General features: G+C 49.9%; 3 protein-coding genes across 3 annotated transcripts in view; 1 reads left to right on the forward strand and 2 right to left on the reverse strand.

Annotated features, from left to right (window-relative positions):
* Positions 1-310: 310 nt before the first annotated feature.
* Positions 311-13212, reverse strand: TMEM127 (transmembrane protein 127). The gene is made up of 4 exons (XM_042933116.1): positions 13062-13212; positions 12338-12655; positions 3445-3609; positions 311-2663 (listed from the first exon to the last, which is right to left on the reverse strand). Exons 2-4 carry the CDS (start codon positions 12579-12581, stop codon positions 2356-2358), a joined length of 717 nt encoding a protein of 238 aa, XP_042789050.1. The 5' UTR covers positions 12582-12655; positions 13062-13212; the 3' UTR covers positions 311-2355.
* Positions 13213-13356: 144 nt separating this feature from the next.
* On the forward strand, positions 13357-19169 carry CIAO1 (cytosolic iron-sulfur assembly component 1). Its single transcript, XM_042933118.1, has 7 exons — positions 13357-13684; positions 14266-14414; positions 14568-14679; positions 14782-14870; positions 15117-15318; positions 15950-16037; positions 16914-19169. Exons 1-7 carry the CDS (start codon positions 13546-13548, stop codon positions 17152-17154), a joined length of 1020 nt encoding a protein of 339 aa, XP_042789052.1. The 5' UTR covers positions 13357-13545; the 3' UTR covers positions 17155-19169.
* Positions 19170-20002: 833 nt separating this feature from the next.
* The window catches only part of SNRNP200 (small nuclear ribonucleoprotein U5 subunit 200), a 28956-nt gene continuing 21204 nt past the window's right edge, over positions 20003-27754 (reverse strand). Inside the window, exons 31-45 of the mRNA XM_042933119.1 lie at positions 27363-27590; positions 26815-27006; positions 26547-26725; positions 26208-26359; positions 25247-25355; positions 24330-24438; positions 23614-23803; positions 23355-23519; positions 23009-23130; positions 22644-22787; positions 22368-22544; positions 21899-22059; positions 21702-21783; positions 20543-20635; positions 20003-20439 (exon numbers count right to left, since the gene is read on the reverse strand). Coding sequence (XP_042789053.1) covers positions 20296-20439; positions 20543-20635; positions 21702-21783; positions 21899-22059; positions 22368-22544; positions 22644-22787; positions 23009-23130; positions 23355-23519; positions 23614-23803; positions 24330-24438; positions 25247-25355; positions 26208-26359; positions 26547-26725; positions 26815-27006; positions 27363-27590 — 2247 coding nt within the window. The 3' untranslated portion in view covers positions 20003-20295. The remainder of the gene's footprint in view (positions 20440-20542; positions 20636-21701; positions 21784-21898; positions 22060-22367; positions 22545-22643; positions 22788-23008; positions 23131-23354; positions 23520-23613; positions 23804-24329; positions 24439-25246; positions 25356-26207; positions 26360-26546; positions 26726-26814; positions 27007-27362; positions 27591-27754) is intronic.

A 27754-nucleotide genomic window follows, 5' to 3' on the forward strand; every position in this document is an offset into this window, starting at 1 on the left:
CTCCTACCCTTGGGACCCTGGTGTGGAAGGTCTCAGGATTAGGGGGGGGTTTTAGGGGTGAAAATGCCTTGCATGGAGTAAGCACATGCAAGTCCCTTCTTTTCTTTTTATTTGATTACACACTTCATCAATTTCTCCTGCTTCTCTAAGAGGAAGGGAACAAACCAAATCAGGGAAACTGCAACAGAAAAATGACAGGGAGCCACTGGCATTTACATTCTTATTTGTAGTTTGTTTTGTTTTGCTTTTTAATTTTTTTTTTCTAGAAAAAAAAACAAAACACAACCAGGGGGATATATATGACAAACTATCAGTGTCAGGATGGCAGGGAAAAAGAGAAAGGCCAGAGGTATGGGGAGCTAATAAAAAGTGGGTTCCAAATCACATGGAACGGTCCACAGGGTCATGTCTGGGTCCTCATGAGATGACTGGTCACTTTGGCATGCGTGTTTGGTGCCCGGTCTCTTGGTCTGCCTGCTTGGACACCCACGGTCTGAGAGAGCTGGCCACACCCTGGAGATCTGCCAAAGGCAAACTCGGACTTTACAGACAGACGTAAGACTTAATTTAGCTCCTTGGCTTTGTGCTCAGGTATCATACTGCGGTCTTTCTTGCCGAAAAGTCTGGAAGAGTGTGAGAGTCACCATGGGACACACGTTGGCATCACAGTGAACTCCAGGCAGCCGCTCACTCGTGCACAGACATGGTCTTCACCTCCCACGCAGGCATCTGTCCAGATGTCCCCAGGACGACAGGCTGAAGAAGGACGAGATACAAGACAGTCCCTTTCTAGCCCCAACTCAACAGTGGTATCCATTCTCCAGTCTTGTTCGGTCTGTTGCCCGTGAAAGGAAACTGGGATCCAATCTGCTTTTCAGCTCGGCATTGGACACTGATTCCAAAGAAGCCCGGCCATCTGGATCCACGCTGAAGATCTCTCACGTTTCTCCCACTTTTGCCCCAGATCTCAGGGCAGAGTTTCCAGCCAGACCCAAAGCTATGTGTGGCAAACAGGATAGCCAGAGTGATGGCTGGGCAAGGAGGAGCCAGCGGCACACTCCTAGACCAGACAGAGTACATTCGAGAAGAGAAGAGGGGCATGCAGCAAGCCGTTGCCCCAAGTCACAGTCCAGGGGACACACTGAGCCTGAAGAACACAGCCAGGTCCGTTAGTCCGACAGGGTGGTGTTGACACCTCACGCGATGGGACCCCACTGGTGGCGGTTCCTATGTGGAGAGTGGCGGGTTTCCTGCCCTACTGTGGCCCCTGTTCCTGCACGGAGGCCAGGTTACATCTCAGTGCCACAGTCCTGAGGAGCACCACGCTGGCCGGCCAGCCAGGCCACAGTCCTCAGCCCCTCGGGGGCTGCCAGGGCTCTGGGTTCCACAGGAAGGGCCCAGGGAGCCGGGTCACTGCAGGGGAGGGAGCAAGGGAAGAGGCTGCATTCTGCTGGGAGAGGTTCAGGGAGGACCTACCTGGGAGGAGTGGTGGCCCCAAACACTGCGGAGCCAAAAGGAATGGGATACGTGTCTGAAAAAACGACAACAGTCTTGTCGCTAGTTTAAAAACAATATTGTTGCTGTTGGTTGTTTTGCTTGATCCTTCTAAAACCACTCACGTTTTAAAAGGTGAAGGGGCTAGGGAGATTTGGCCCCCCTCACTCTGATCCTTTATGGGCACCAGGGGGGCCTCAGGCCCACGCCAGCTGCTGCTCTCTTTGCCTGGGCTCCAGTCACCCAAGCAAGGGCAGGGTGGGGAGAGCACTGGCTCTGCTTCCCGACAGCAATTCCTTCTTCCCATAAAACCAGAACACACGTAATGGGAAGTCCAAAGACTAAAGTGCAGAGAATTCCGTGGAGTGGACGGCCCGGTACTGGGGCCCTCCAAGAAGGAATGGGGGGGTGGGGTCAGTCCAGGGTTACAACTGTGGGACAAACACGGACTGTTATGAAGTAAGCCTGCAGGGCATAGCCCCCTTTCCCTTTGCACCTGCTGACACTTCTATCTGGGACTGTCCACTGTCAGCAGCATCCCAAGGAAAGTCCCAGTTTCGAAGATACGGCCCATGAAGGGAGAAAAGTTGTATGACCATCCCTGGTTGGTAATGACTAGTGACCGCGAAGGGACAGGAAGGTGACAAGAGGGGAAACAGTGCATTATATAAAATCTGCGAATCCCAGGTTTCGAGAGCAGGGATACATGAACAACCTTAAAGGCAGAGTCTCTCCTGGGAAGGTTTGGTGAAATGGTCAGGATCCTACCAGTGAGGCCTGCTGGGGACAGGAGCTCCTCTGGGGGTGAGAAGCGCCGCAGAGTGGGGAGGGGCTGCTGTGGCAGAAAGCCCTCGGCCGGCATTAGGGTGTGTAGGCCGGGGGCGGCTGGAATTGGTTGATAACCTCATACTCTGCTGGGTAGGGCTCGTTCTCCTCCATCTCGGAGAGCAGCTCTAGGGCCTGCTCCTCCTCCTCTGTGGGGTAGTGGCGCAGGAGGTTGGCTGCTGTGGCCAGGATCGAGGCTCCACCGGCTCCTGCCACCAGGTAGAAACTAACAGCAAAGGTGACATAGACCTGGGAGCCATGGTACTTCTTATGTTGCTGCTGCTGGGCCAGGATGAGTTCAGAAGCCCAGTAGGAAAAGCCGATGACGGTGGCACACTGCAGGACTGGGGGACAGAGCGACAGCATGGGGATTAGTAGGCACCCTGCAGCCAGGATGCTCAAAGAACCAACTGCAGCCTCTCCGCCCAAACCTCATTCTCAGAGAACCTGCCCGGCTCCAGACACTGCAGTGGGGAGCTCTCTTGGCCAGGAAAATTCTCGGGCTGGGGCTGGGCCCAGAGGCCCGACCCCTTCTTGGCCAGTCAGAGTCTCTGCGTCTCAAGAATTTGGAATTGGGATATCAGGCTGCTATAAGTCACTGTGTGTTTGAAAGGGATAGACCAGCTCATGCAGTTTGGGGGTGGAATCGGCACCACCACAAGTCAAATCAACACAGCAGCCCAGTCATGAGGGAGGACAGAGGCTGCACCTAATAGAGAAAGGTGGCACGCAGGGAAGCAGGAAGAGAGAAGGCGATGAGACCAGGTACTCCAGGGGAGATACAGTGAGACACCCCGGTTTCCTTCCCTGCTTGTGCCAGGCCCCGTGAACCCCAGCTGAGCTTCGACTCCAGTTCTTAGAGAGCACAGAGATTTCTTGTGGAATACGAACAAAATTCCCTCTCCACAGCTGGGCCGAGTGGCTCTGTGGCCCTGGCAGGCATAAATGCGAATGAAAGAAACAAGCTGCTATTACAACTCCATGCTTTGTGAAAGGCTAAAGCTGAAATAAGAATCTGGAATGGCGTCTGCTCACAGAAACCCCTAGGACCCCAACTGCAACTCCAGACGGGGTGCCTCTGCCCTGTGGCAGTTCCTTCCCCACCGTGAGCAGGCCCAAGCGTACCTGTAAGGATGTGGGCGAAGGCATAGCGACGGGTGATCTTCAGAGCTGGATGCTTGGGCCCAAAGACATCTAGGAGGAACGCAGAGAGACTACACAGGATGCCCAGGAAGCAGAAGGCGGCAATGACCCGCAGGAGCAGTACTGTCTGGGGATTCATGCAGAAGTCTGTAGGGGAAGAACCAGATCTTCAGGGCCCCAAGCAACACCGTGGTGCAGGAAGCCTCCCGCTGGGAGGCGTTTGTCCCCCTCTACCACAGTCCTGGGGAACCAGGGGAGTACTGGACCGAGCAGTCTTGGCTCCTGCTCCAGCTGGCCTCCACAGGAGATGGAACAGCAGACAGGAACCCTGGTCACTGCTCCCATGAGCCTCAGGTCCTTCTTCCCTTTCCAACAAAATCAGCCTGAGTGAAGGGCTCCACTTCCTCGTGCTTGCCACCCTCTGCTAACCATTTGTAAAGACCTTGACGACTAGCCTGACATGGTAACCCACTCTGCGAAAAGCGTGCTTTGGGCTGGCAGGAAAAGCCCACTGACTTCTGAGCTGGGACGGCCAAAGAGGCTAAGGCCAGAGGCCGATTAATGTTGACTGTCTATCTAGCCACTCATTCATTCCCTTGTTCAAAAAGAAGTTGAAGCAGTTTACAAAAACAGAGAATTAGAAGAGTGCTAAATAAACCAGGAAAGAGGGTAGACTAGTAAGTCACATTTATTTTTGCTCCCTCCTTGCACGCTGCTAAAACAAAAGAAAAAAAATTTAAGGCATAAACCCACACAAAGAGGAGAGGGGCAAAACAAAATTCCGGAAACTGGAAATTAAAAGGAGTTAGAACTACTCAGAATGGACTTAACGCACTAGGTAAGCCCAAGTAGCCCACTTGATAAGCTTTTCCCAGATGTGGGAAAAGCTAAGAAGCAATTAGTTTACACCACAAAAGCCTAACAGACTCCGAAACTGACAGCCCCCGACACCTTCTAAAATGAGGCCAAGGCCATTGAGGGGTGCATGCTCTACCCAAACGAGGGAGTGAACCAAGAAAAAGGAAGATGCTGAAACAAGAGCCCCAACACTCAGAGTCCAGAGTCCCCAGGGTCATGGAGAAGGGAGGTCCCAGGATGACAACCATCACCAGACACAAACAGCAAACTTCTAGGACTTTAGAAACTTCTTTAAAAAAAAAAAAAAAAATCATCGGGGCGCCTGGGTGGCTCAGTCGGTTAAGCGGCCGACTTCGGCTCAGGTCATGATCTCGCGGTCTGTGGGTTCGAGCCCCACGTCGGGCTCTGTGCTGACAGCTTGGAGCCTGGAGCCTGTTTCAGATTCTGTGTCTCCCTCGCTCTGACCCTCCCCCGTTCATGCTCTGTCTCTCTCTGTCTCAAAAATAAATAAACGTTAAAAAAAAAAATTAAAAAAAAAATCATCTAGACAACACTGTTCCATTTTATATCTATGCAAACTACTAGAGCTCCCAGAATCACATAGAATAAAGGCCCATCCAAGAAGAAACCATTTTAGGCTTTGGTAGAAAGAAATGGGCCTTCACTAACTCTCCCCCTTCTATTCTAACCATGGGCAAATTCTTCTTTCATTTAGGCCATGGGTCACCAACTGATTTAGGGCAATTTGGAAAGGGCCGGCAGGACTTAGACTATAGGCTTCTTTCCTGAGTCTTGATCTGAGGCTGACACTGACAGGCTGTGGGATGATGGTCATCAATCTAGTTCACATGAAAATCGCAAGGGTGCTGGCTGAGAGCATGTTCCCAGGCCCCAGAGATTCTGAGCTCTCAGCCTGAAGCAGGGCCTAGGGATCTGGATTTTAGCAAGCAGCCCAGGTAATTCCCAGGCAGGTGGGCCAGGCCTTACATTCCAAGAAACACTGACCCCAGACCTATGATGGAAAGTGGACTGCTGAAGAATAGTCCAGGAACCTGGAGAGACGACCTGAACCCCACAAGGCAGGCTCAAACCAACAGACACTGGCATCACTGGATCTTGGGCAGAGGGTCTGGCCTCCCACCCTGAAGAACCAGACCAAGAGGCTCTGGGCCTTTGTGACAGCATGCATTCCCTGCCTCAGGCTCAGAATTCACCCGGCAGATGTTGGCTGAGCTCACACAGGACTCCTATGCCTCCATCTGGCTGCAGATCATTCATTAAGCTGCCCCAGAGCTATCTGCCGCTCTCTTGTCAGCTGACCATCTGTTTTGGGTCCCATCATCCAGCCTGGGAAACCGTCTGCTGCTAAGAGGCTTGCCTATGAGTGAGCTCTGCCAGCAACCAGGACCAGCCTTCGCTTAACCCAGCCCTGCATCGCCTAAGACAGCGCTATGGCCTGAAGGAGTCTAGAAACCCACAGGCCTCACTGAAAGAAAAGCTCCTGGAGGCAGGAGGCTGTCTCCTGCCTTTGCTTGAATATTGTTAAAAGCTCTCTGAGACAGTTCTTCTTGGGCTCCACACGGCACATAGCAGGGACGGGACAGGACGGGACAAAAGTGTTCTTCTAGTGCTTCCAAGAATAACCTGAGAGCGGCAGGGTGTAAGGGCTTACATCACACTCGGCGCTGCAGCAGGCTGTGTTCTGATTTCAGCAGCATTACTTAATGTGGCCAGACACTCTGAGTGGTGCTTTAATTGTGGTTCTTAAAAATCAACTAGGGGCACCTGGGTGGCTCGGTTGATTAAGCATCTGACTTCTGCTCAGGTCATGATCTCATGGTTCCTGTGTTTGAGCCCCACATGGGACTCCACACGGAGAGTATGGAGCCTGCTTGGGGTTCTTTCTCTCTCTCTCTCTCTCTCCCCCCCTCCTCCCCCACTTGCACTTTCTATCAAAATAAATAAATAAATAAACAAACCAAATTTCGGAGTGCCTGGGTGACTCAGTTGGTTGAACATCTGACTCTTGATCTAGGCTCAGGTCAAGGTCTTGAGGTTTCGGAGTTCAGGCCCCACATCAGGCTCTGTGCGAAAAGCACCGAGCCTGCCTGAGATCCTGTCCCCCTCTCTCTCTGCCCCTCCCCTACTCACACACATGCACGCACATGTGCACACGTGCTCTCTCCCTCAAAAATAAACTTAAAGAAAAAAAACCAACTAAATTTTAACAATTAGTTTTAACTGAAAGAAGTAATACATCAGTGCTTCAGACACTTTCTTTGGCTGCATAGGGAGTACAGGATGTTCGTTTTATTACCATCCTTAAAAATACATTTATTATATATACTCCTATTATGTCTTATGTTTCGTAATACACTTATTTCAATAATAACGGAGACGTGCACGTGATAAAAAGCTTCAGAGAGGACGTCCCTACCCTTCCAAATGCCCAACTGCCCCACCCAAGAGACAAATATTATTGGTGGTTTCTTGTGTACCCCTCCAGGAATAGCCTGTGCGCACAGATGGGTCATACATTATTTTAGTTGGGGCACCTGGCTGGCTTGATCAGTAGAGCATGTTGCTCTTGACCTTGAGGTTGTGAATGCAAGCCCCACATTGGGTGTAGAGCCTACTTTAAAAAAAAAAAAAAAAAAAAAAGTGTTACTTTAGGTATGCCTCACTCCACACTGGGGGATTCATCACACAGCTCAGATGAGGAATCGGAGGCTCCAGGAGGTCAAGGGACTTCCTCCAGGTCACACAGCACAGTTAAGACTCCAAACCCGCATCAGCCTCCCTTGCATCATGAGGCTTGGAATCATCAAGCACCAGACTTAGCCGTTTCATTCTTTCCTAATGGAAGTAATCAATCAAATCCTAAAGAGCGGTATTTGAACGAAGGGTCAGAAGTTCATACGAATGCTGTCCGAGCCATCCTCAGAGCCAGTGGCTGCTGAGCTCACTAACGGAACAGCTGGAAGCATGAAAGCTCTTCTAGGCAAGAAAGGCTTGGGTCATTGAGCCATGAGAAGTGGGAATCACTGGGCAAAACCTGCTCGGTGTGGTCTGGGCTTCTGCAGCCATCGGTCTGGCTCTTGAAAGCAGTGGGGACGCCAGAAAGGCACCGAATCCTAGACCGACCACAGACTCTGTGTTACCTTGAGCAAGTCACTTAACTGCCCTGCTCTCTCATCTAGCAAATGAAAGCAGTAACACCTGCTCCCTCTATGAAGGGGTGTGCCGAAAGAGTCAACTCACACCATGCCAGGAATGGGCCTGTACGGACTGCCACTGGCCCACTCTCTCGGCACTGGGGCTGTTATGGCTGGGCCACAGCTGTGTCATCCCTGGCGTGCCTTTCCTCCTTCCACTGGTACTTCCTCCTCTGCACACGTCAGCCAGTGTGGGCCAGGGAAAGAGCCGACTAAAGCCAGACTGAGAATCTGCCCACAAGAGTGATAATGTGGTACAGAGAAAGAGCTTTTGACCCAAAATTCAAATGAGTTTTGTTTCAATATGACCGCCTTTCTCTACTCCAAAGCTGTGAGTAAACCCTCAGGCATGGTGGGGAAGCGAAATACAAACTTCCCTTGTAGGGGCGCCGGGGTGGCTTAGTCGGTTGGGCGTCCGACTTTGGCTCAGGTCATGATCTCATGGTTTGTGGGTTCGAGCCCTACGTTGGGCTCTGTGCTGACAGCTCAGAGCCTGGAGCCTGCTTTGGATTTGTGTATCTCCCTCGTTTTTTGCTCCTCCCCGGCTTGCACTCTGTGTGTGTCTCTCTCTCAAAAATAAATAAAGAAAGAAGTAAATAAACATTAAAAAGTGTTTTAAAAAATAAAATAAACTTCCCTTGGAGTGATGTTTACAGATACCCCAGGAGTCTGCCTCATATCCCAAGAAGTCTTTCATCAGAGAGTCTCCGAGCACACAGAAAAGCCAGGCAGAGTTATTGCAGACATGCTTAGAACTCAGCTCAGACTCTCCCAGGGTCAGGATCTCAATGTCTGTTTCTCTCCTCCCCTGCCAGACATCAGTATGGCAGGGAGGGCAACGAATATCCACTCCCTTGAGGGTTGCTAAAGGGAAAAAAAAAATCCCCAAATGTTATGTACGTATTATTTTTTTTTTAATTTTTTAACGTTTATTTATTTTTGAGAGAGAGAGAGAGACAGAGCATGAACGGGGGAGGGGCAGAGAGAGAGGGAGACACAGAACTGGAAGCAGGCTCCAGGCTCTGAGCCATCAGCCCAGAGCCTGACGCGGGGCTCGAACTCACGGAACGTGAGATCGTGACGTGAGCTGAAGTCAGACGCTTAACCGACTGAGCCACCCAGGCGCCCCAAGTATTATTTTATTTGTGGAGAGAAATGGCATATGGGGCAGGGTCCTAATTTTAAATTCAAACCAGTGGTACAGTCTACTACACTCTAGTAAGTCAGAGAACACATCCTCTTCTCCAGTTGTGCTGTTTATTTTGGTAATTATTGCTGACTGTCCCCTCCAGTCACCAGGGAAGAAGGCAGCTGCTGTGTAATAGGATCCCAAGGAACTGACTTTGCCCAAGGTCACTGGTGAGTCACTGGGCTGGATTTGTTTTGAAGGCCCTGGCTCTTCCTGTCTACCTGCCCATTGCTCTCACCCCCTCCTCCTGCAGGCAGGAGGGTTAAAGTGGCTTCTGGGCAGTTCCCTTCTTCTGTCTCATCCTCCATCCCTTCACCCCTCACTGGAGTCTCAGCGAGTCAGAGGCACTTCCCCCTTGCCCCAATCCTTCTCAGAGTTCATCTATCCCACCTGCACAGCTCACTGTGACTTTTTAGCTTCCAGACAGGCTTCTGACACAGGACTCCAACAGGGCCCCCTAGTGCCTGGCTGGGTATTACCACAGATACTAAAGGTTCTAGCTGAGCTGCCTCTGGGGACAGGCCCGGCAGGCATTGAAAGTGCCAGCTGCATTAGTCACCACTCAGCAGGCACACTGGCCCTCCCTGGAAGGGCCTTGATCTTCGTGGCTTGTTGTCAACTGTGATTCATTGACTTCAAATCCCAAACTTCCTCATTCTCCAAAGATGCTTCCTGAAGCTGTGAGCTGCCCTTTGCTGGCCACACTTGATAGCAGGGACTGGGGCTCAGAAGGAACAATTATCTGGGGCTCTGCTGCCTGGGGCCACTAGCAGTCTGAGCATATCTATGGACCTGGGCCCAGGGTGAAGAGCTGTGTGAGAAGCAGGCACCCCCTGGAGAGTGGAAGAATTCAGGACCAAGTCTTTTGAGCCAGCCAGCATTTGCCAAAGCCTTCTGGGGCTCTGCAAGTGACAGCAAGAGGGTGAGTGGCTTTGCCTCAGGATCACCAACTTGAGCTGGAATGCTGAGGCCACGAGGGATAAGAAGCACAGCTTTGGCTGGGCTTGTGAGAAAAACTCTACTAGAATGGGGAGATAATAAGCCTTGGACAGCTCCAATAGAAGGAAAAAGAAACCTCGAGTGTACAAAGTACGGTGCTAAGAGTGGAGGTCCACCACCACCTGAGCCTGATACCTTTGTGAAGTGAGGTTAGGACGTTAGGACAGTACTTACCAAAGAAAGATATTCAGAAGAAACTAAAGCCAGACATGGAGTGTGCTTAGCACAACGCCTAGCACTCAAGAAGGGGGGCTTCGAAACAGGAAGGCACTGCTCCAAAGCCTGCCGGCCCCATCTACTCCCCTTCACCTGCAGAGACCTGGTAGGGCCTGTTCTCCCTCTGGTAGCAACTATAGGCATCAGATCTGTGCCCCGCAGCTCTGCTCCCTCCTGAGATAAGGAATATCCCAGGCTTTCATGCTAGGACGTGGGTTAGGCCCTAAGGATCAACATAATTGCACAGGAAATCCCATGTCTAAAGGCCCATGGGGTACCAAAAACCCAACAGGTACAGAGAAAAGGAAGAGAAGCCATCAGGGACCTCCTGATTCCTTGCCTTGTTCTCTGAGAGTTCATGAGGTACCACTGGCACCTTCCTTATTAATGGACGCCCACATGTTCCTAGCTTGCAATGGCCAACAAGGTGGCCACGGAAAAGTAGGCTGAAACTATCCATGGGGTAAGATCGCTAAATGCATGAGTAAATGTAATGTAAAGATTAAGGCAACATGCTTTATAAAAGACCAAATCTGGCTTGAAAAACTTAAAAAGGGTAAATATATACGTCAACAAAAGAGAACCTGCATCAATAATTTGTTTTTATTTTTTAAATGCCTTTAACAAGGATGCACACCAATGTGGAACACTCATGAGATCATTCTCTATGACACTCAAGTAAAACAAAGGTGAAGAAACATAGGAGACAGCATCATTTTATACTGGACTCGATAGATGTCAGCAGCCTTAGCTCTGCCCCCAGTTGTGTGACCCTGGAGAGATCACTTCACTTTTCTCAGACACAGCTTGCTGGGCCTCTGAAATAAGGACATGGGACCAGAGTGCCTCTCCCTCCATCACACAGATTCTGTGAGCCTCTCCAGGAATGATTTGAAAGGGGGGAAGCACCATGAACTCTCTCCCAGTTTGCAGGGGACAGGTTACACTGGAACAGCAGATGATCAGTGGCAAAGATCTAGATGAAGTAATGGAAAGGCAGCAGCTGTGCTCCAAGGTAGGTAGTGTGCTGAGGGTAAAACCATCCAGGCTCTACTCAAGCTGGATGGCTTTTCTGCCACCAGCTACACGCCAGAGAAAAAGCTGCACGTCACGAGGCCTCCATCATGTGTATAACTTGGGTCTCAGTGAGCCCAACCAGCAAATTTCATCACAGTGAAATGTAGAAGTAAACAAGAAACCCCCATCCTGTTCTCTACAAAACTATCCTAAAACATCGAAAACTCCAGAGAGATTCAAAACAGCAAGAGAACTCTTAGAGAAAGACACCATTAGGCTCTAAGGATAGGGTTTTTCAGACTAGGCCTGCAGAAGCGGCATATAATCCAAAGCACGGGAGAGAATTTGACCTTTTCACTAAATCCCAGTGCCTGAATCCTTAAAGAGGCAAAGTGGAGATAGCTAATGCTTCCGATACATAGGGAAGTAAACATCTGGAATGCATCACAGATGGGGGTGGCCCAGGGAGAAAATATGAAGACCTTCATAAACGGTTCAAAAGACCTTGGAGGTAATGAACTGTGCTGTTACTAAGGGCTTTTGGGGATTCTCTGACCATTTTGGGGGTTGAAGCCAGGCAAGTGCAGTCCTGCTTCCCACCACACAGCCTTTACTTTCATTACTGGAGACAGGGCTGGGCAGGATAACCTATGAGGCTCCCTGGGACAGCCCCCCCCCCCCCCCCCCCCCCCCCACACACACCCACCTCCGGAAATTTTGGTCTCCTCTGTGCCCAAGTAAAGAGAACAGTCCCTTTCTTCTCTCCTGGCCACCGGGCTAAGAAGCATGATGAAGAACAAAGCAATCTTACTTCACTCGAGCCCACCTGCTTGTCAAGGTTCCAAGAGACAAATTCCGATTGTTTTACCGAGGGGGCAATGGAACTGACTTCTGGTTATCGAAAATGCCATAAACTCCCTTTTTCTCTAGCAAAAACCCAGTTATGATAGAACTCTAAAATATCTATTGAAAGCTGGCCACACTAAAGTTCCTCTTCCTCCCTCCATCTGGCTGCCCCCAAAGAAACCTTCCTATATTCCGTAGGTTCCTCATAAAGGGGCAGCTAATTGTGATGCCTAGCACCCTTATCAGTTCTCGATATACAGCGCCCTTCCTTAGGCAGAATCCTAAAATAACAGCAGTCCAGATTAGCACGGCGTAAGAAGTAGGTGCCTGGCTGAATAACATCAGAATTAATGAGGGGCCAGACCCCAAACAGAGCCACCTGGTGGGCATGTACACCAGGCAAGAATGGGGGTGTTTTCTTAAAGCCAAGTGCCTGCCCCTGGCTATCTCTGCTCCAGCCCGCACCGCATTCTGTTCTCCACCAAGGATGTCCTTATCGCTCAGAAAGAAGAGGGCCGGCGCGCAGCGCCCTCACCTTTCAGCAGGTCCGGGTGCACGTAGCCCAGCACGTCGGAGACCCCCAGCTCCTGACGAGAACAGGTGCCACCGTGGATGTGCAGCCAGGCAGGCTCCGCGAGGGCAGTGCACAGCGCCGTGATGGACAGGGCACCCGGCAGAGCCGAGGCCAAACTACGCTCCGGCTGCTTGGGCAGAGCGCTGCCTCCAGGGCTCCTCCGCCGGCGCCCGCCAGGCAGCCCTGCGCCTCCGGGGGCGTACATGCCCGGGGCCGCCCGCCGTCGCTCCGCGGTCGCTGCTGTTCGCCGCGGACCTCCGCAGGGCGCGCTGAGCCTGCCTGTCCCGGGGAGGAGAGCAAGGCACTGGGTTCACGGAAGGGGGGGCTGGCGCAGCGCTGTCAGGGCCCACACTCGAGAATAGGGGGTGGGACCTGGGGCCAAGCATAGACAAGAGGGCTGCAGGGAGTCGGGGGCGGGGACAGGGTCCCTGGAATGGGGCTGCGGAGGTGAGGAATAGGGACCCGGAGAGGGACGAGGGCCGGCCAGGTCTGGGCAGGCCAGAGTAGAGGCGCTAATATCTGCTACTGATGAGAGATAGATCTGGGGTCTCCGCCAGAGAGTGCCGAGGGGTAGAGGACCGGGCTGGGCCGCGGGGATCGGGGACCCGGGATCTGGAAACAGTCCTCTCGGGGTGCGACCTGTGGCCAGAAAGGAGCCTCCCCTACACCGACTCCTGTTCCTCACCGGTCAGCAGGCCTCAGGGCCGGTATGGCGCCGCTCAGTTCTGTCAGGGGCTCCGCAGCTGCCGGGAGCCGAGCGATCCCAGGCCCCAAACCCGCAACGCCCGGACCGACCCGGGCCGATCCACTTCCGGCTTCCTCCACCTCTGCCTCCGCCTCCTCCGGCTCCCCGCCCCGTCCCCCGCGCGCGTCACAGCCCGGGCGCGCCGCCGGCTCCCTGCGCAGGGCCTCACGGGACTGGTAGTTCGAGACTGTCCCGCGGTGCTTTCCTCCTGGGGTGGGGGGAAATTGACTACAACTCCCAGAGGGCAGCACGGCCGCAGCAGCGGGCACTTCAGTTCCCAGGAAGACCCGGGCCTTCGGGCGGAAGTGGCGGGACCCGAAGGCTTTGGAAGGCCGGAGTGGGCGTCGCGGGGGTTTGCACCGACTGGCTCGTTATCCGCGCTCCTGCATCTGCCCACCTCCTCCGCACCCTGCTCCGGGTCGTCATGAAGGACTCGCTGGTGCTGCTGGCCCGCGTCCCGGCACACCCGGACTCCCGCTGCTGGTTCTTGGCCTGGAACCCCGCGGGAACCTTGCTGGCGTCGTGCGGTGGTGACCGTAGAGTCCGCATCTGGGGAACAGAAGGTCTGTCCCGGCCTCGCTGCGCGACCCTTGCTGCCGTGGGTTCCGCGTGCGCGTAATGTGGGTGCCGGGCTTAGGGAGTCCGCAGCCTTTGGGGCAAGCCGACCCTGAATGGGGTTACAGGCTAAAGGGGAGGAGGGAGAGGCCGCCTTCAAGTTGGCCACTCTGGGAAAGACTTTTTGGGCAAAGGAGTCGGCAAGTATTGGAAGCAAAAACGTCAGTAGGCTGGAACTGTCGAGGGGATTGTGATAATTGCTGAGGCCGGAAAGGGAGAAGAGAAGGGTGGTAGGAATGTATCGTGCAGAGTAATTTGCTACACAGGGGTGAAGTTTAAATTTTATCCTGAGAGCATTTGGGAGCCATTGACAGTTTTAAATCAGGAAGGTGACTCCTCAGATTTGTTTTATAAGGATGCCTCCAAAGGAAGTAGAGGAAGTTACAGCTTTCTGAAAGCATGTTGTTAAATATGCCTGTTGAGCCCAGCATGGCTCCCGCACTAGCCCTTATTATCTAACGGCATTGACAGTGCTTCTGCACGTTCTAGTGCACCCAGCTCCAGAGACTGGCCTGTCCTCTGCTTTTAGGTGACAGCTGGATCTGCAAATCTGTCCTTTCCGAAGGCCACCAGCGCACTGTGCGGAAGGTGGCCTGGTCTCCCTGTGGCAATTACCTAGCCTCTGCCAGTTTCGATGCTACCACGTGCATTTGGAAAAAGAACCAGGATGACTTTGAGGTAACCAGGCTGGATGGGAGCAGGATTGTTGCCTTTTTGCTCCCTAGGGCTGTTTCGGGAACCTGAGCCAACCTGGACTAGCTGGGCTATACCCATGTGAAGAACCCCAGGGGTCTCAGCTGTTTGATTCTTGTCTCTCTTCCCTTTTCACAGTGTGTAACGACTCTGGAGGGCCATGAAAATGAGGTCAAGTCAGTGGCCTGGGCTCCTTCTGGCAACCTCCTTGCCACCTGCAGCCGAGATAAGAGTGTGTGGGTCTGGGAAGGTGAGTCTAGGTCCTTCCAGACGCAGTTGCAAGACAGTGAACAGACTGTATATCCCTGACAGGGTCAGCTGGTGGGCTCCTTTTTTTCCCCCCCTCCCACAGTTGATGAAGAAGATGAGTATGAATGTGTCAGTGTCCTCAACTCTCATACACAGGATGTCAAGCATGTGGTTTGGCACCCAAGCCAAGAGGTAAGTGTGAGGTGAGCTATGTCGTTGGGAAGAAATTTCGGTGTGGAGTGTTATGCCCAGCCTTCCTTTCCTCTTCAGCCTCAACCTGGCTTTTATGGGGGATCTCTATCTGTGGCTAAAAGTATTTTTAATCCCTTTATAGAGACAGATCCCTGGGACTGTCCTAGCTGGGAGAGATCTTGGAAATAGGCACTGCCTGAGCCACAGAGACAAGTGCTGTGTTCCCTCTCTCCCCCACACCCCCAGCTGTTAGCCTCTGCCAGCTATGATGACACAGTGAAGCTCTACCGGGAGGAAGAGGATGATTGGGTATGCTATGCCACCCTCGAAGGCCATGAATCCACGGTGTGGAGCTTAGCCTTTGACCCCAGTGGCCAGCGCCTGGCGTCTTGCAGTGATGACCGTACTGTGCGTATCTGGCGCCAGTATCTACCAAACAACGAGCAAGGTGAGGGGCCAGAGAGCTAAAGGAGACTCCTCTTTCGTGCGGTTTATAGTCTACTAAGGGTCTGAGACATATAGATGAGTCACAGCAAATTGGGGTAGAAAGGGCATGTGCCACGAGAGGGCTCCCGAGTGAGTACTGGCAGAATCAGGGAAGACTGTGGAAGAGGAGCCATTTCATCTGAATTTGAAAGTGTACAGGATTTTAACACGAGGAATTTAGCATGAGAATTCTGGGTGAATACAGAACAACATGAGCAAAGGCATTGAAGGCATAAAAGCCTAGATTTATGTCAGGAACCCTGATTCCTTTAGATGGAGGATAGGGTGTAAAGGATTCTGGGAGAAATAAGGCAGGTTGGGTGGCTGGTTGGTGGCCTTAAAAGACAGGCCAACTAGTCAGACATAGTCCGTAGCAAAAAGTTTTTAAAAAACAGGACATTTCCTTCTCAGCATTCTGGAAAAACCCCTGTCTGGCCACAGTATGTAAGGCGGATCAGTAAGGATGGGGACAGGGGAACGAAAATGAGGTCTCAGATTGAAGGTGGGGGTAAGGGAGGGCAGACTAGGATCTCCTCCCCTGAGATGCCCGGGACACAGACATGTCTTAGGCTCAAGAGAAGTCTGTTGTACAGGGGTGGCATGCAGCGGCTCTGACCCCAGCTGGAAATGTATCTGCACTTTGTCAGGCTTCCACTCCAGGACCATTTACGACGTTGCTTGGTAAGACCTCCATCCCCACATCCGCCCATTTGGAGAGATTTTAGAGAAGTCAAGACCCCGTGCGTCTCTCTACCACCTTTGAGAGTAAATGGAAATGGAGAGCAGCCACTTTCATTTATTCAAATCGGGCAGACTGTCTAGCTCAGAGCTGGCTGGCCTGAGGTTCACAGGAGCCGGGAACAGACTTACAGACCCAGGCCTGTACCTATGTTAACATCTAGGCTGTGAGGGCAGCACCAGCCTTGTGGTAGGGGTGGGTATGGGGGGTGGTCACGGCATCATACCATCCAGAAATATTTATTCTTAAAATTGGGACTCATGGCTGGGGTTTTTATGGTTGGTAACACTGACTCTACCCTTATGGAGTCTAGAAAAGCCATACCATTCATCTAGGAGAGTCTGTCAGAGGGCAGTTCTGGCCATAACTATCTGTCTGTAGGAAAAAATCCTAAGCAATGGAAAGAGTCGATGTGCATCTAAGCTTTATTTATATTAGCAAACGTTTGGGAATAACGAAAGTGACCTTAAATAAAGTATGGTGAAGTTCAGCGGCCTAGTACTGTTCAAAAAAAATGGTTAAGAATAGCTCACGACAAGGGAAACTGCTTAGGCTAAGTGAAGAAAGTGCAGCTCAGAATCGTGGAGTTTTGGGGTTGACGGGGGAAACCCAACCTAGATGGCAGCACTTGAATTCAGGGGGGACAGATTTGTGGCTGTGGTTAGTTAGGGAAGCTTTTCAGTAATAGGTGCTTAGCTGAGGCCTGCAGTTTGGGAAGAGCTGGCCAAGGACTGTAGAACCAATCTCTTGTGCCTAATTTGCCAGGGTGGGGATGGAGGAGCCACTTGCATACTCACTGATGCACATGTTCCTCCCAGGTGTCAGCTGACAGGGGCCCTGGCCACAGCTTGTGGGGATGATGCCATCCGTGTGTTTGAGGAGGATCCCAGCTCAGATCCACAGCAGCCCACCTTCTCCCTGACAGCCCACTTGCCTCAGGCCCACTCCCAGGATGTCAATTGTGTGGCCTGGAACCCTAAGGAGCAGGGGCTCCTGGCCTCCTGCAGTGACGACGGGGAGGTGGCCTTCTGGAAGTATCAGCGACCAGAAGGCATCTGAGCTACCTTGACCTTGGAGAGCTACCTTGACCTTGGACAGAATCATGGCTTCCCAGAAAATGCCATAAGACTTTCCCAGCCCCAAGAGGACCTAGAAAAGCATCCTTGACCTTCGCTTAACTTGGCTCTCTTCCATTCACACTTGGGTAGAAGTACAGAGTCACAGAACTGCTCACTCTCCCCATCCTTTGACATGGGACCCTTGGTAAAGAGCTACAGAACATCCGGTGCATTGTGGTCATGCCACAGATCTTGCTTGCTTGAGGGCAGTGTTAAGTTCTGGGGGATGAATATAGTATTTATAATCACCTTATCTCTATGTAGAAAGGATGCCTCTTAGGCCTTTCAGAAATTGGAAGCTTTGTAGAAATAGGTCATCTGAGTCCCAAGTCCAATTTTATAAGGACATTCACAATTTAAAAGAAGTCCATGGTGAGTCCTTTTCTGAAATTGGTCCTGCCTTCCTGATTTCTGGGTAATCCTTACAGATAAGACGTTCAAATCAAGATTGAAGGAAACTTTTTAATGTAGGCTGGTTTAGGGGAAGATACACTTCTGCTTTCCCTTAGAAACCCTCGTGTATCTTCTGTGCCATATGCTGTGGTGGCAACTGAAAATGCTGAAAAATAAATGAAGACGTGAACACTAGAATATTATTGGCTAGGCTGTACATTCTCAGTGGGGCTAAAAATTAGTTTCTGAAAATTTTAGCAAAAAAAATCTAAGAGACCGTTTGTGACCCTCTAAAGGGCCACCAGTTATTAAATTTTCATGGCGGGGGCAAGTAGGAAAAAGATGGCTAATAAGGCTCATTGGAGGCATAATGAAAAAAGGTAGAGAATCACTCCATAGGCAATCAGTTCTTCAGTGTCACCCAGGTTGTCTTCTGCAAGTCACTTCCAAATGGGTTTTGACTTGAGGACCATCCTCAGAGCTACAGCCTTCGCCTGATTTTTTACACCACGAAAATTATGACCTTAGACTTTGAAAACACACCTGAGGCAACACCTAGCACAATAGCTCTCAGAGTGTGGTCCCAAGAGCCTTTCAGGAGATCTGAGAGGTCAGCTGTTGGCACCTTGGCAGGAATAAAGGCAGCGGCAGCCAATACCAGTGGTCATGGTCTTCAGCCGCCTTGCTCTCCTGGTAAAAAAAAATCCTGGTAACCTCACTTAAGAAATATCCTGGATAGAACCAATAAAAAGTTTGTTAAATCTTGACCCCTAAGAATGAGCTAATATTCTGACAGTGGAAAGCATGAGAAAGCCATTCTGTACACTGAAGGTGGTCTCGACAAAAAGTACAGTTGAGTTACAAGCTGAATTAGGTCTTCATGGCATACCATTTTTACTCGAACTAGCAAATTGTTATTTAGAATTGGCTATTTGGCAGACATTTGCTGGGAAACAGATGGAATGAGACTTTCACTTCAAGGGAAACTGAGTGTTGCCAGTGAAAAAATAGAGCTCTCAAGCAAAAATGAGACTTGTATTGCCACCATGAACTTGACATCTTCCCAACACTTAAGACTTTTCTGATGAGATTGGTGGTACTAACAGATGTGATTTGTATGATGAAACGTGTCATTTGGAAGATTTGCCTAAGTCCATGAACCAACATTTTTCAAATGAGTCAGGCGCGATGTCACGAAATCATTCGTGGGTAAGAGATTCATTCAAAACGGGTTTTAACAATAGAGGACAAAAAGTTTATTACCGATGAGGTTTCAGATTCCACACTGCCTTTAAAAAACTCACTTGCAGAGTCTCGCTGTAGTATCTAGTAGCCGATCGCCTGAAAGGCTTGAAAAGCCCCTCCCTTTTCTGACTTTATGTCTGTATAAAATCAGCTTTACGTCATTTCACTTCAACTCAAAACAATATACAAAATTGTAGAAACAGCTATGAGAATGTCTTCCATTAAACCAGACATTAAAGATCTGTAAGGGTGCCTCGGTGGCTGTCGGTTAAGCATCTGTCCAACTCTTGATTTTAGTTCAGGTCATGATTTCACAGTTCGTGGGATTGAGCACCCCCCACCCCCCCCACACACACTGCGCTCTGCACAGACACAGAGCCAGCTTGAGATTCCCTCTCTTCCTCTCTGTCCCTCTCCCACTTGCATTCTCTCAAAATAAAAAAAAATAAAAATAATTGTAGAAGTGTAAAATGCAGTCTTCTCCCTGGATTTGTTTTGGAAGGTAGTTTTCATAAAAAATTATTTTTAAATGCATTAAGTTTTGTTTTATTCTTTAGTACAGTAAAGGTCGATAGATGATAAAATTTCTTTGGGGTTCTTAATTTTTTTGTAGTGTAAAAGGGGTCCTAAAGTCATATTATTTGAAAACTACTGGTTTAGAGAAACTGAAAATTATCTCTAATTTTATGCACATTTATTCCTAAAGAATGGAAGGCAAGAATTTGAAGAGGAAAATTTGTAAATCTAAGATCACAAAATTGCTTTACCAAGACTGGGCCCCACCCAGCTGGTGCATTTTAATCCCCTTTTTCTGCTACTGCCTCCTTAAGGAAGGGGAAACTGCGGATCGTGAGAGACTAACATTCAGTGTTAATTCCCACAGTAGTGCTGATATCTGGGTAACAACTGAGGTAGTAGACAAGGGCATAAATCTGACCAAAGAGAAGCTATCTCACATTGATCCCTCCCTCACACTGACTAAAATGGCTGTGGGTGACAGCCCAGCTAAACAGTAGCCTTATCCTCTACAGGTATTCATTATAAGCAAGTTCAATGGCTAAAAAAAAAACAAAAAAAAAAACACCATCGTTTTGGCCAAGGGCCTTAGGTAGACAAAAGAAACATTCCTTTGGAAACACTGCAAAGACAAGTGGTTTCTCCAAGTTATTTTATTAGAATGTTTGACAAAAGGAACTACACAGAACACGGCTAAAAATGCTGTACACAGTTTATGCTTGACAGTTACAGGACACCTGCAGACACTGGATCCCAAGTCTAGATGGCAAGGTAACAAGAGGGCAAAGTAGAGGAGGGGGGCCGGGACAGTACCTGCACTGACTGGCCAGACCTCACACGAACAGATCCGGTCCCCACAGGACTGTACATCTTCCTGATTCAGGTGCAACTCTTCTCTCCTCTTTGCAAGAGTTAAGTGCCTCTGGACTCAGTCGGAATCACTGTCTGTCTCCGCTTCTTTCACATCCACGCTGAATTTGTATTCCTGGTCACATCCCATGTAAGCATCACTCATGAAATACAGAGTGTAGTTGTGGGCGCCAGTGGCTGGGGCCACAAAGTCAAGCTTCACCTACAGAGAGCAGAAGAAATCCAGGTGAGCATGAATGCAGTGAGGGAAGAATTCTCACCCTGACCCCAGCTCAGAACAAATGCCAGGGCCAGCATACACTCACCTTGGCCTTCTGCTGCAAGGTCAGCCTCTTGATGGAGATGAGGCTATTGGACTTGGCATCGCCGATCACTACCCACCAGCCCTCTTCACGTTTCTGCAGTGACCAAAAGCCAAGAATTTCGGCACGTAAAACTTGACAGCCATGAGACCATAGGAATGATTATAAAAGCAGGAAAAAAAAGCCCAGATAGAAAGCTTTCTAAAATTTCCTCAATTTGTTATAACTAAGATTTCAAAACTATCGAAAGGTATCTCAAATGAACTCCACTTTTAAGTAGCAAATGAACTCATTGTGGGTTCTGGCTCATTTCCTTATTTGTTCCAGAACGTCTTCTCCCATTCAGTCCTTGTCACTGAATCCAAGATTCCACTATTAGAGATCTAGCCTTTGTGGCCAGGCAGCTGAGTTCTCAGAGATCCTTTTTAAGTAAACACATATGCCAGATAAGCAAAACATGTTAACATGGAGACAAGCTGCCGACAGAGAGGATCCAAAGCAGGCCTTGCCTCTATTGAAAGCCTCTCTGCTGGGCATTCCTGTCAGAAAGCCCAGGTGTTGGTTTAAAGCACTCTTTCCCCAGAGCCTATTAACTAGTTTGTAAAATAAAACATTACAACATATCTGGTTTCTGCTTTCAGTCTTCAATTATTCTCTCATATAAGGAATCAGACTTTTTTTCTGGTGGTAAAGAACCAAGTAACTGGAAGCAGAGTGAGGGGTAGTGAGAGAGGAGAGAGAAGAAACACGGACTGGAAAAACCCAAGTATCCCAGAGCCATTTAAAAACAAATGCATCTTAACAGTCATAGAGAATGACAATACTGTAGAAGTGATGTCTTTAACAATGATCAGTCACCTACTAAATTGTTTTAAAGCAAAAAACAATCAACAAAACCACCCATGGCCCCAAGATTAATTCTCAGCTTTGTGTCTTGTCATTACTCTAAATTTCCCTTCCCCAGTGACAATGCGCCCTTGAACTCTGTACTCTAGCCAATGGCTAAGGCCTCCAGAAGACACCTCATACCGCTACTTAAAAACGGAGTTGGAGATTCCTTTTGACCATTTAAAAATCTTAGTTATATCAAACTGTCTTTCACAGGGACATTTCAAAAAGCTTTCTATTGGGTTTTTGTTTTTGTCCAGCTATGAAAACACACCTGTGGAAAGAGAGGTGCTATCACAGGGCCCGTGACCTCCTCCTCTCGCTCCAGCTGCACCAGCACCACAACTGGCCCGCCACTGTGGGAGAAGAGTAGGGCAGCACATCAGCAACGTGGCAGTGGGGTCAGAGCGCACTGTCATGTTGTACCCAGCAGGGACCCTGGGGCAGGGCACCCGGCTGACCATGGCTCACCTGCGGATGCTGTCCTTATCCACCACTTCATAAGACAGCTCGATATTAGGGTAGCGGTTGCAGAAACGGGCCACGTCCGCGATCTGGCTGTCAGACAGCTGAAGCAACGCATTTCGTTCTTCATCTTCCATCTCCATGATGTCAAAAACACTCTCTACTCCCTGCAGTGCGTATTCAGAGGTCAGGGAAGGAGAACACATACTAACGGCAAACGAAACCTGGCTCCAAACAACTGCTGGTTCAACTCCTATGCTATCAGATCATCTAAATACACGATTTCAGAAAGAACACAGCCCACAACCGTCCAATCGTCAGGCTCCCTAGTACCTCAATACGTGACACCCTCAGGGGAACCAGAACTAGAACCCCCCCTGTACTGTGACTCCCCTCCCACAACCGTCACAAGTCCCCTCCTTCCCCTAGAAACTTGGCTCAGCCACCCAACAATCCGGGTCCAGATTCAGCTCACCTTGTCTGTACAACGTTTAATATGCTCTGAGGTGAAGTGTGGCAGCTGTTTCAGGTACGAGTCCTTGGACCACATGGCTTGGGTGACCATCTGGGCCAGCTCCATAGCTGCCAGAGCAGGGCTAAGCCACCCATTGCTGGAAAGGACATCCACACAGGCCTGGATGAGCCGGATTGCCTGAACCGAGACAGGAGTACAGGACAAGGTAGGGTTGGAACCACTACTTCACAGGCCACCACTGGCCCCTCCACACCCGCACCCGCACCCACACTATACCTTGCTAAGAATTTCCTCAGTATCCGACTGCAGCTCGGCACTCAGCTGCATGCGGGACAGGTGAGCTTGCAGAAGCAGGTTGGTCTTGACATGTGGGTCATTGAATTTAGGATTATTCAGCTTATGGGGGACCTTCTGAGCCAACTGGAGAGTGGAAGAAAAATAGCTGGTGATGAACAGGTGACCCTGCCTGAGAACAGCTCTCAGGCCCAAAGTACCACCTGCCCCAAGCTCACAACCCTTCAAAACAGAAGTGTGGGTGATGTGTTAGGATCTTCCTGTGGTGACAAGGACAACATGTGCTCTGGGCACACAGGCCAAGTTTCAACTCTAAAGATGTCCTCCTGAATCCAAGATGCCCTCACCTGCCGCAGGAGGTTATCTTCATGGTGCCGGATGGGAATGTTCTCGTACTCCGCCGCATTGGAGATGATTTCAATAAGCCCTCGCACCTTGGTCTTGGCATTCAGGGACATGCTGAAGAGCTCTGACAGCCAAAGAGAAGGAGAAACGGGAGGAGTCAAACGCAGGTAGAAAAGGAGCAGGCAGGAGAGTTAACTGGATTACTCCTCCCGACCCTATGATACATCCCTGGAATGTGCTTCCAGGGCACTGGAAGCCCTGTGCTCTCTCATCCCAGTGGGCTGCAGACCCCTGCATAAGGCTTCTTTAGCTTGGGCTCCCCAGACACAGCCCCTGCCGGCCCCTCACCAATGGTGGTGTAGTTGATGTAATAGTAAGCAGCGATCATGCCCAGGTTCAGAGGTGCCACATCCATTTCATCCTCAATGCTGATGCACTTGGACTGCTCTAAGTCACTCAGGGTCTGCTCCACAAGCTCGGACAAGTGGTCAGACAGGTGACGATGGGAGATCCCTGCAAAGGTGAGAGAGAAGTGGGGAGTCATAGGGAGACTGGCCGGCAAGGTCTATGAGCCACAAAAGGATACCGTGCTCCAAAGTCCACTGACCCTGCAGGTTGTAATAATTGGGGTTCTGTGTCATGCGGCGGTACAGAAAGGTCCAGGTGAGGTAGTCCACAGCATCCTGCTTGTTCTCAATGGTCTTGGTGACAATCTCAGCATTGAAATGGTCATGCATACAGTGGTCCAGGTGGGACTCTACTGGCAAGGGCTCATATAAGAACTTTTTGAAGAAATCCTACAGGTTGGAAAAGGACAGACAGTAATACTCAATGACAACATGGTCACAATGAAGGGCCAAGGGCAAATCAACAGGGAACGGCCCTTGTGTGACAGACATAGTTAATACAATAATGGAAGAAATCGGTTGCAGAGACAAGGTGAACTAGGTCTGGACCTGGAATGCTGGATGTGTGTGTCCGTTCCCACTGGCATCAATGGTATTGATGCCAAAAATACCAATACCACTGGTATTTTTATGGTGGGAACAGGGATACAGCAAGTCACACAGGCCTAACAGTACATGAGAAGCCACCCAGAAGGTGAAAACCTTGACACATGGGAGTCCACAGCAGTAGCAAAAACAAAGGGCTACAAAATTCCACGTGGCTAAGAGGTTTATTACCAAAGCAATGTGGAAAATTAAAAAACAAACAAACAAAAAATAGAAGTTGACAGAAAAACTGTAAACAATGAAAGGCATCTATTAAAGAATCTACTCTGAGGCCCAGGATCTCAAGAGGGTGCACAAGACCAGGACTGACCTTTTTGGAGCCCTGGCACATGATAACACAGCGCCCCTCATCATCCTGCAAAGGGCGGTTGGCATGGCCCACCATCTGAAGCACGTCGTAGATAGGGTAATCCACATACCTGGTGACAGAGAAGAAGGCAGGCAAAAGGTCCGTCACCACAGAGGCCATACTCAGGAGGCTAAGACTACCTCAATGTCAAAGAATAAAATGTAAACATAGGACACAGTGGCAAATTACAGCTGACTTCTGTATTTACGGCTTCTTGTGCTCAGGTACTAGCTTCACTTGTTTAGAGATCATTACAGTTTTCAAGTTTAAGAGCTGGGACTCTGCTGCTCAGGGTCCTTAAACCAAAGCTACCAACCCACCGAGTGCCAAAAGCAAGTAACTCCGTTAAAGGATCAAATATGTAAGTCAAGTTCCCCAAAGACGTGTATACTTCAAGAATTCTCAAGTCACCAGGCTTAAATCCATACCTAGATGCAGTTTTAGGCATTAAAAATAAGCCCATAAATAACAATCACTTAAAAAAAAAGTCTGCATTTTGAGAAAAAAAAAATTAAGAGTTAAATCATTCAATTTTTTTCGGAGAAAAATGGATCTTTCTACTTCTCGTCACCACAAAGGTATGTGACTTGGACCATATCACCTTCCCAGTCTATAAAATACACGAGTTAACTACCTAATCTCCAGCTCAAACTTCCTGGTTCTCTAACTTGCTGAAATGAGAGGAAGATCATAAAAGCAAATGTGAACCTAGGTCCTAAGACTAAAAAAACTCTCCGACACCTGGCTGTGGGGGAACCTCAGCTGACTGTTTAGTTCCCTAACACTTCTTTTTCTTAATAGCTAATTTCCAGATCTTCAGATGTTATGTTCATTTTAGGAGGAAGGTTCCCGTTAATGCACAGCACAGCTAGACTCACGCATGAATCTTGCCATTGTAGTACTGGGTGTCCATGATGATCACCAGGTGGGCGGCCACATTCATGCCCCAGCAGAGACTCCGGGAAGCTACCACCACCTGGATAGCCCCTGGATAGTAAAGAGAAGAAGACTGAGTGCAGGGCTCACTGGGAGCCTCCTTCTGTGCAGATAGGGGCTTATCCTATGCTAAGTTTCAGAACTCAGAGCAAAGCGTGCTGGGAAATGAGCCCTAATAATGCCTAAGGGTTAACACAGTACTAGAAAAGGGAGCTCTATGCTGCTGTTGCCCTGCTTGGGGGCCTATCCTAGGGGAAACAAGGTAATCTTGGGACCGAATCCGAAGCCCAGAGAAAGCCAGGGTTAGCCATCTGCCTGACACACTGGCCTTGTTGACTGGAAAATGCTAACACCAACTCAGTCATAGGCCGGCTCAGTAAACGGCAGCAAAACTGAGCTAAGTGTACATCAAACCAAATAGATTCAAGGGCCAATGAGTGCCAGTAAGTGGTTCTGGCAGGAGCATCTCCATTGCAGCTCCAACAAAGAATGTCAGAGTGACAATACTCTATGTGAAATGCCAGAGGTCAACAAGGGACAGTGGCACACAGGCCACCCAAGGGAGACTCTACCGTTTACTACATCTCTAAGGTCTAACAACCTTGGCGAATCTGGTATCCATAGAAAACCAGGTCTACTGGTGAAAGGTCTAGAAAACCAGGTTCTGAAGTAATACGACCGTATGTGCCTATTTTCTCAGCTAGCCAGTAGGGATAATATCCTACCTATACCACAAGGTTACTGGGAAAATCAAATGAGATAATACGTAAAACAATCAGAAAAGTATTTTGAAGGTGGTAAGTGTGCAGTAGGGAAGTATCACCCACATCCTAAAGTTTCGTTCCTACCACCTGTGACACTCCCAGATACAATCTCCCTCTAGGCCACAGCACTTTTTTTCACCTGAGCTGAAGAGCTGTTCTACCAGGCGTCGCTCCATGGGGCTGAGCCCCTCGTGCAGGTAGCCCACTCCATTTAACAGTGTTTCCTTAAGCGTGCTGTCACTTAGTTTCTCCAGGTACGGGATCAGATCCTTCTCCGTGCAGTGCAAAAACCTAAGCAGCACGGGCACTGATTTAGCTCAGAGCAGTTCCAATCCCTTGCAAGACCCTTCCAACTGTGCGGTTGCCCAGCCCCTGGCCCCAATGGGGCTAACCCCCACCCTCATAAACAGAACACTCTTCAGGATCAGCCAACCTCACTGACCCAACTTCCCCCCGTCCCCCGCCCCCGCCATCCCACCTCTGCCGCTGGATATCTGCTGCACACGTGGTGAGAATGTCAATTGCAGTGAGGCGGGTCTGCTTTCGAGACGGAACAAAAACAATGACAGGCTTCTTGGGAGAGTGTTTGGTGATAGCATGGTACACGGGCTTGGCCATGGAGAGCAGGCGAGTTTGTGTATGGCTAATGTTGAAGCCCTGGAGACCGAGGAAGATGAAAAGACAGAAGTTACAATACCTGGTACTTCAACAAGAGGCCACGCAGGAACGGGGAGAGCGGGCCCTACCTGGATGTGCAGCTCCAAGGGCACAGGGCGCACGTTAGGGTGGAAGTTGAAAGTCGAGGTGGCACTGCACCCCAGCCAGTGGGCCACATCCTTAGCATTCGAAAGCGAAGAGCTAAGTGCCACAATGCGAATGGGTCGCTCGATCTGGGAGGAGATGTAGCGCATCCGGGAGCAGATCACTTCTAAGACAGGCTGGGACAGAGGCGGGGAGTCACTAGGGGCCCGGGCTCTCCTTCCCCATCCTCCACCCTGACTTAGGCTTTCTGTCTAGTTCAACCACCTCAAAATCATCACCTAACTCTTCCTTCTAATTAAGGGCTCTCCAATCTTTGGTTCTACCTCCTCCACAGCAGCCAATCTTCACTAAGCAATGCTATTTTCCAAGAGTACTACAAAAAAGTCTCACAACATCCTTTTGGAATAGGGTGACAAGCAGAATCCTCCTGGGAGAAGCACCTAGTCTATGGCCTCAGACCCAAACCGAAGTCCCCAAAGCTAAGGACACTCAGCCAATCGCAGCCCCTCCAGTGTGCAAGGTTAAGCCATACCCCATTCTCGCCCCCGATAAGGTGGACTTCATCCACCACGAAGAGGTTGATGTTTTGGACATTCTTGCGCTGCTTCCACCGCCGAGAAAGAATGTCCCACTTCTCAGGGGTGCTGATGATGATATTGCCCTTGCCCAGAAGCTTCAGGTCCGTGCTAGTCTCCCCCGTCAGGAGCACCACCTTCTTGTTGAGCCTGTCCTGGAACTTCTCATACCAGTCCATGTAAACCTGGCACGCAGGGAGAGGAAGGGCAGCAAACATCAGGCCATGACAGGCATCGTTTCATTTGTAATGAGAATGCCTGAGAAGCCAAACAGAGAGACCTGATGGTCTGTAGATCTCAAGCTACCTTATGATCCCACACTGACCTTTAAGAGTATTTTTCTTTAGGA

Source organism: Panthera leo, chromosome A3 (assembly GCF_018350215.1).
Source record: "Panthera leo isolate Ple1 chromosome A3, P.leo_Ple1_pat1.1, whole genome shotgun sequence".
NCBI lineage: Eukaryota > Metazoa > Chordata > Mammalia > Carnivora > Felidae > Panthera > Panthera leo.

What these genes read in the sequence shown, in the direction of transcription:
- TMEM127 (XM_042933116.1), bottom strand. Translation starts at nt 12,581, where the DNA reads ATGTACGCCCCCGGAGGCGCAGGGCTGCCTGGCGGGCGCCGGCGGAGG. An exon ending in GCACCCGGACCTGCTGAAAG is followed by an intron (nt 3,610 to 12,337) that starts GTGAGGGCGCTG and finishes CTTCCCCTACAG; the next exon opens with ACTTCTGCATGAATCCCCAG. An exon ending in CTTCGCCCACATCCTTACAG is followed by an intron (nt 2,664 to 3,444) that starts GTACGCTTGGGC and finishes TCTGTCCCCCAG; the next exon opens with TCCTGCAGTGTGCCACCGTC.
- CIAO1 (XM_042933118.1), top strand. Translation starts at nt 13,546, where the DNA reads ATGAAGGACTCGCTGGTGCTGCTGGCCCGCGTCCCGGCACACCCGGAC. An exon ending in GAGTGTGTGGGTCTGGGAAG is followed by an intron (nt 14,680 to 14,781) that starts GTGAGTCTAGGT and finishes CCCCTCCCACAG; the next exon opens with TTGATGAAGAAGATGAGTAT. An exon ending in ACCATTTACGACGTTGCTTG is followed by an intron (nt 16,038 to 16,913) that starts GTAAGACCTCCA and finishes TGTTCCTCCCAG; the next exon opens with GTGTCAGCTGACAGGGGCCC.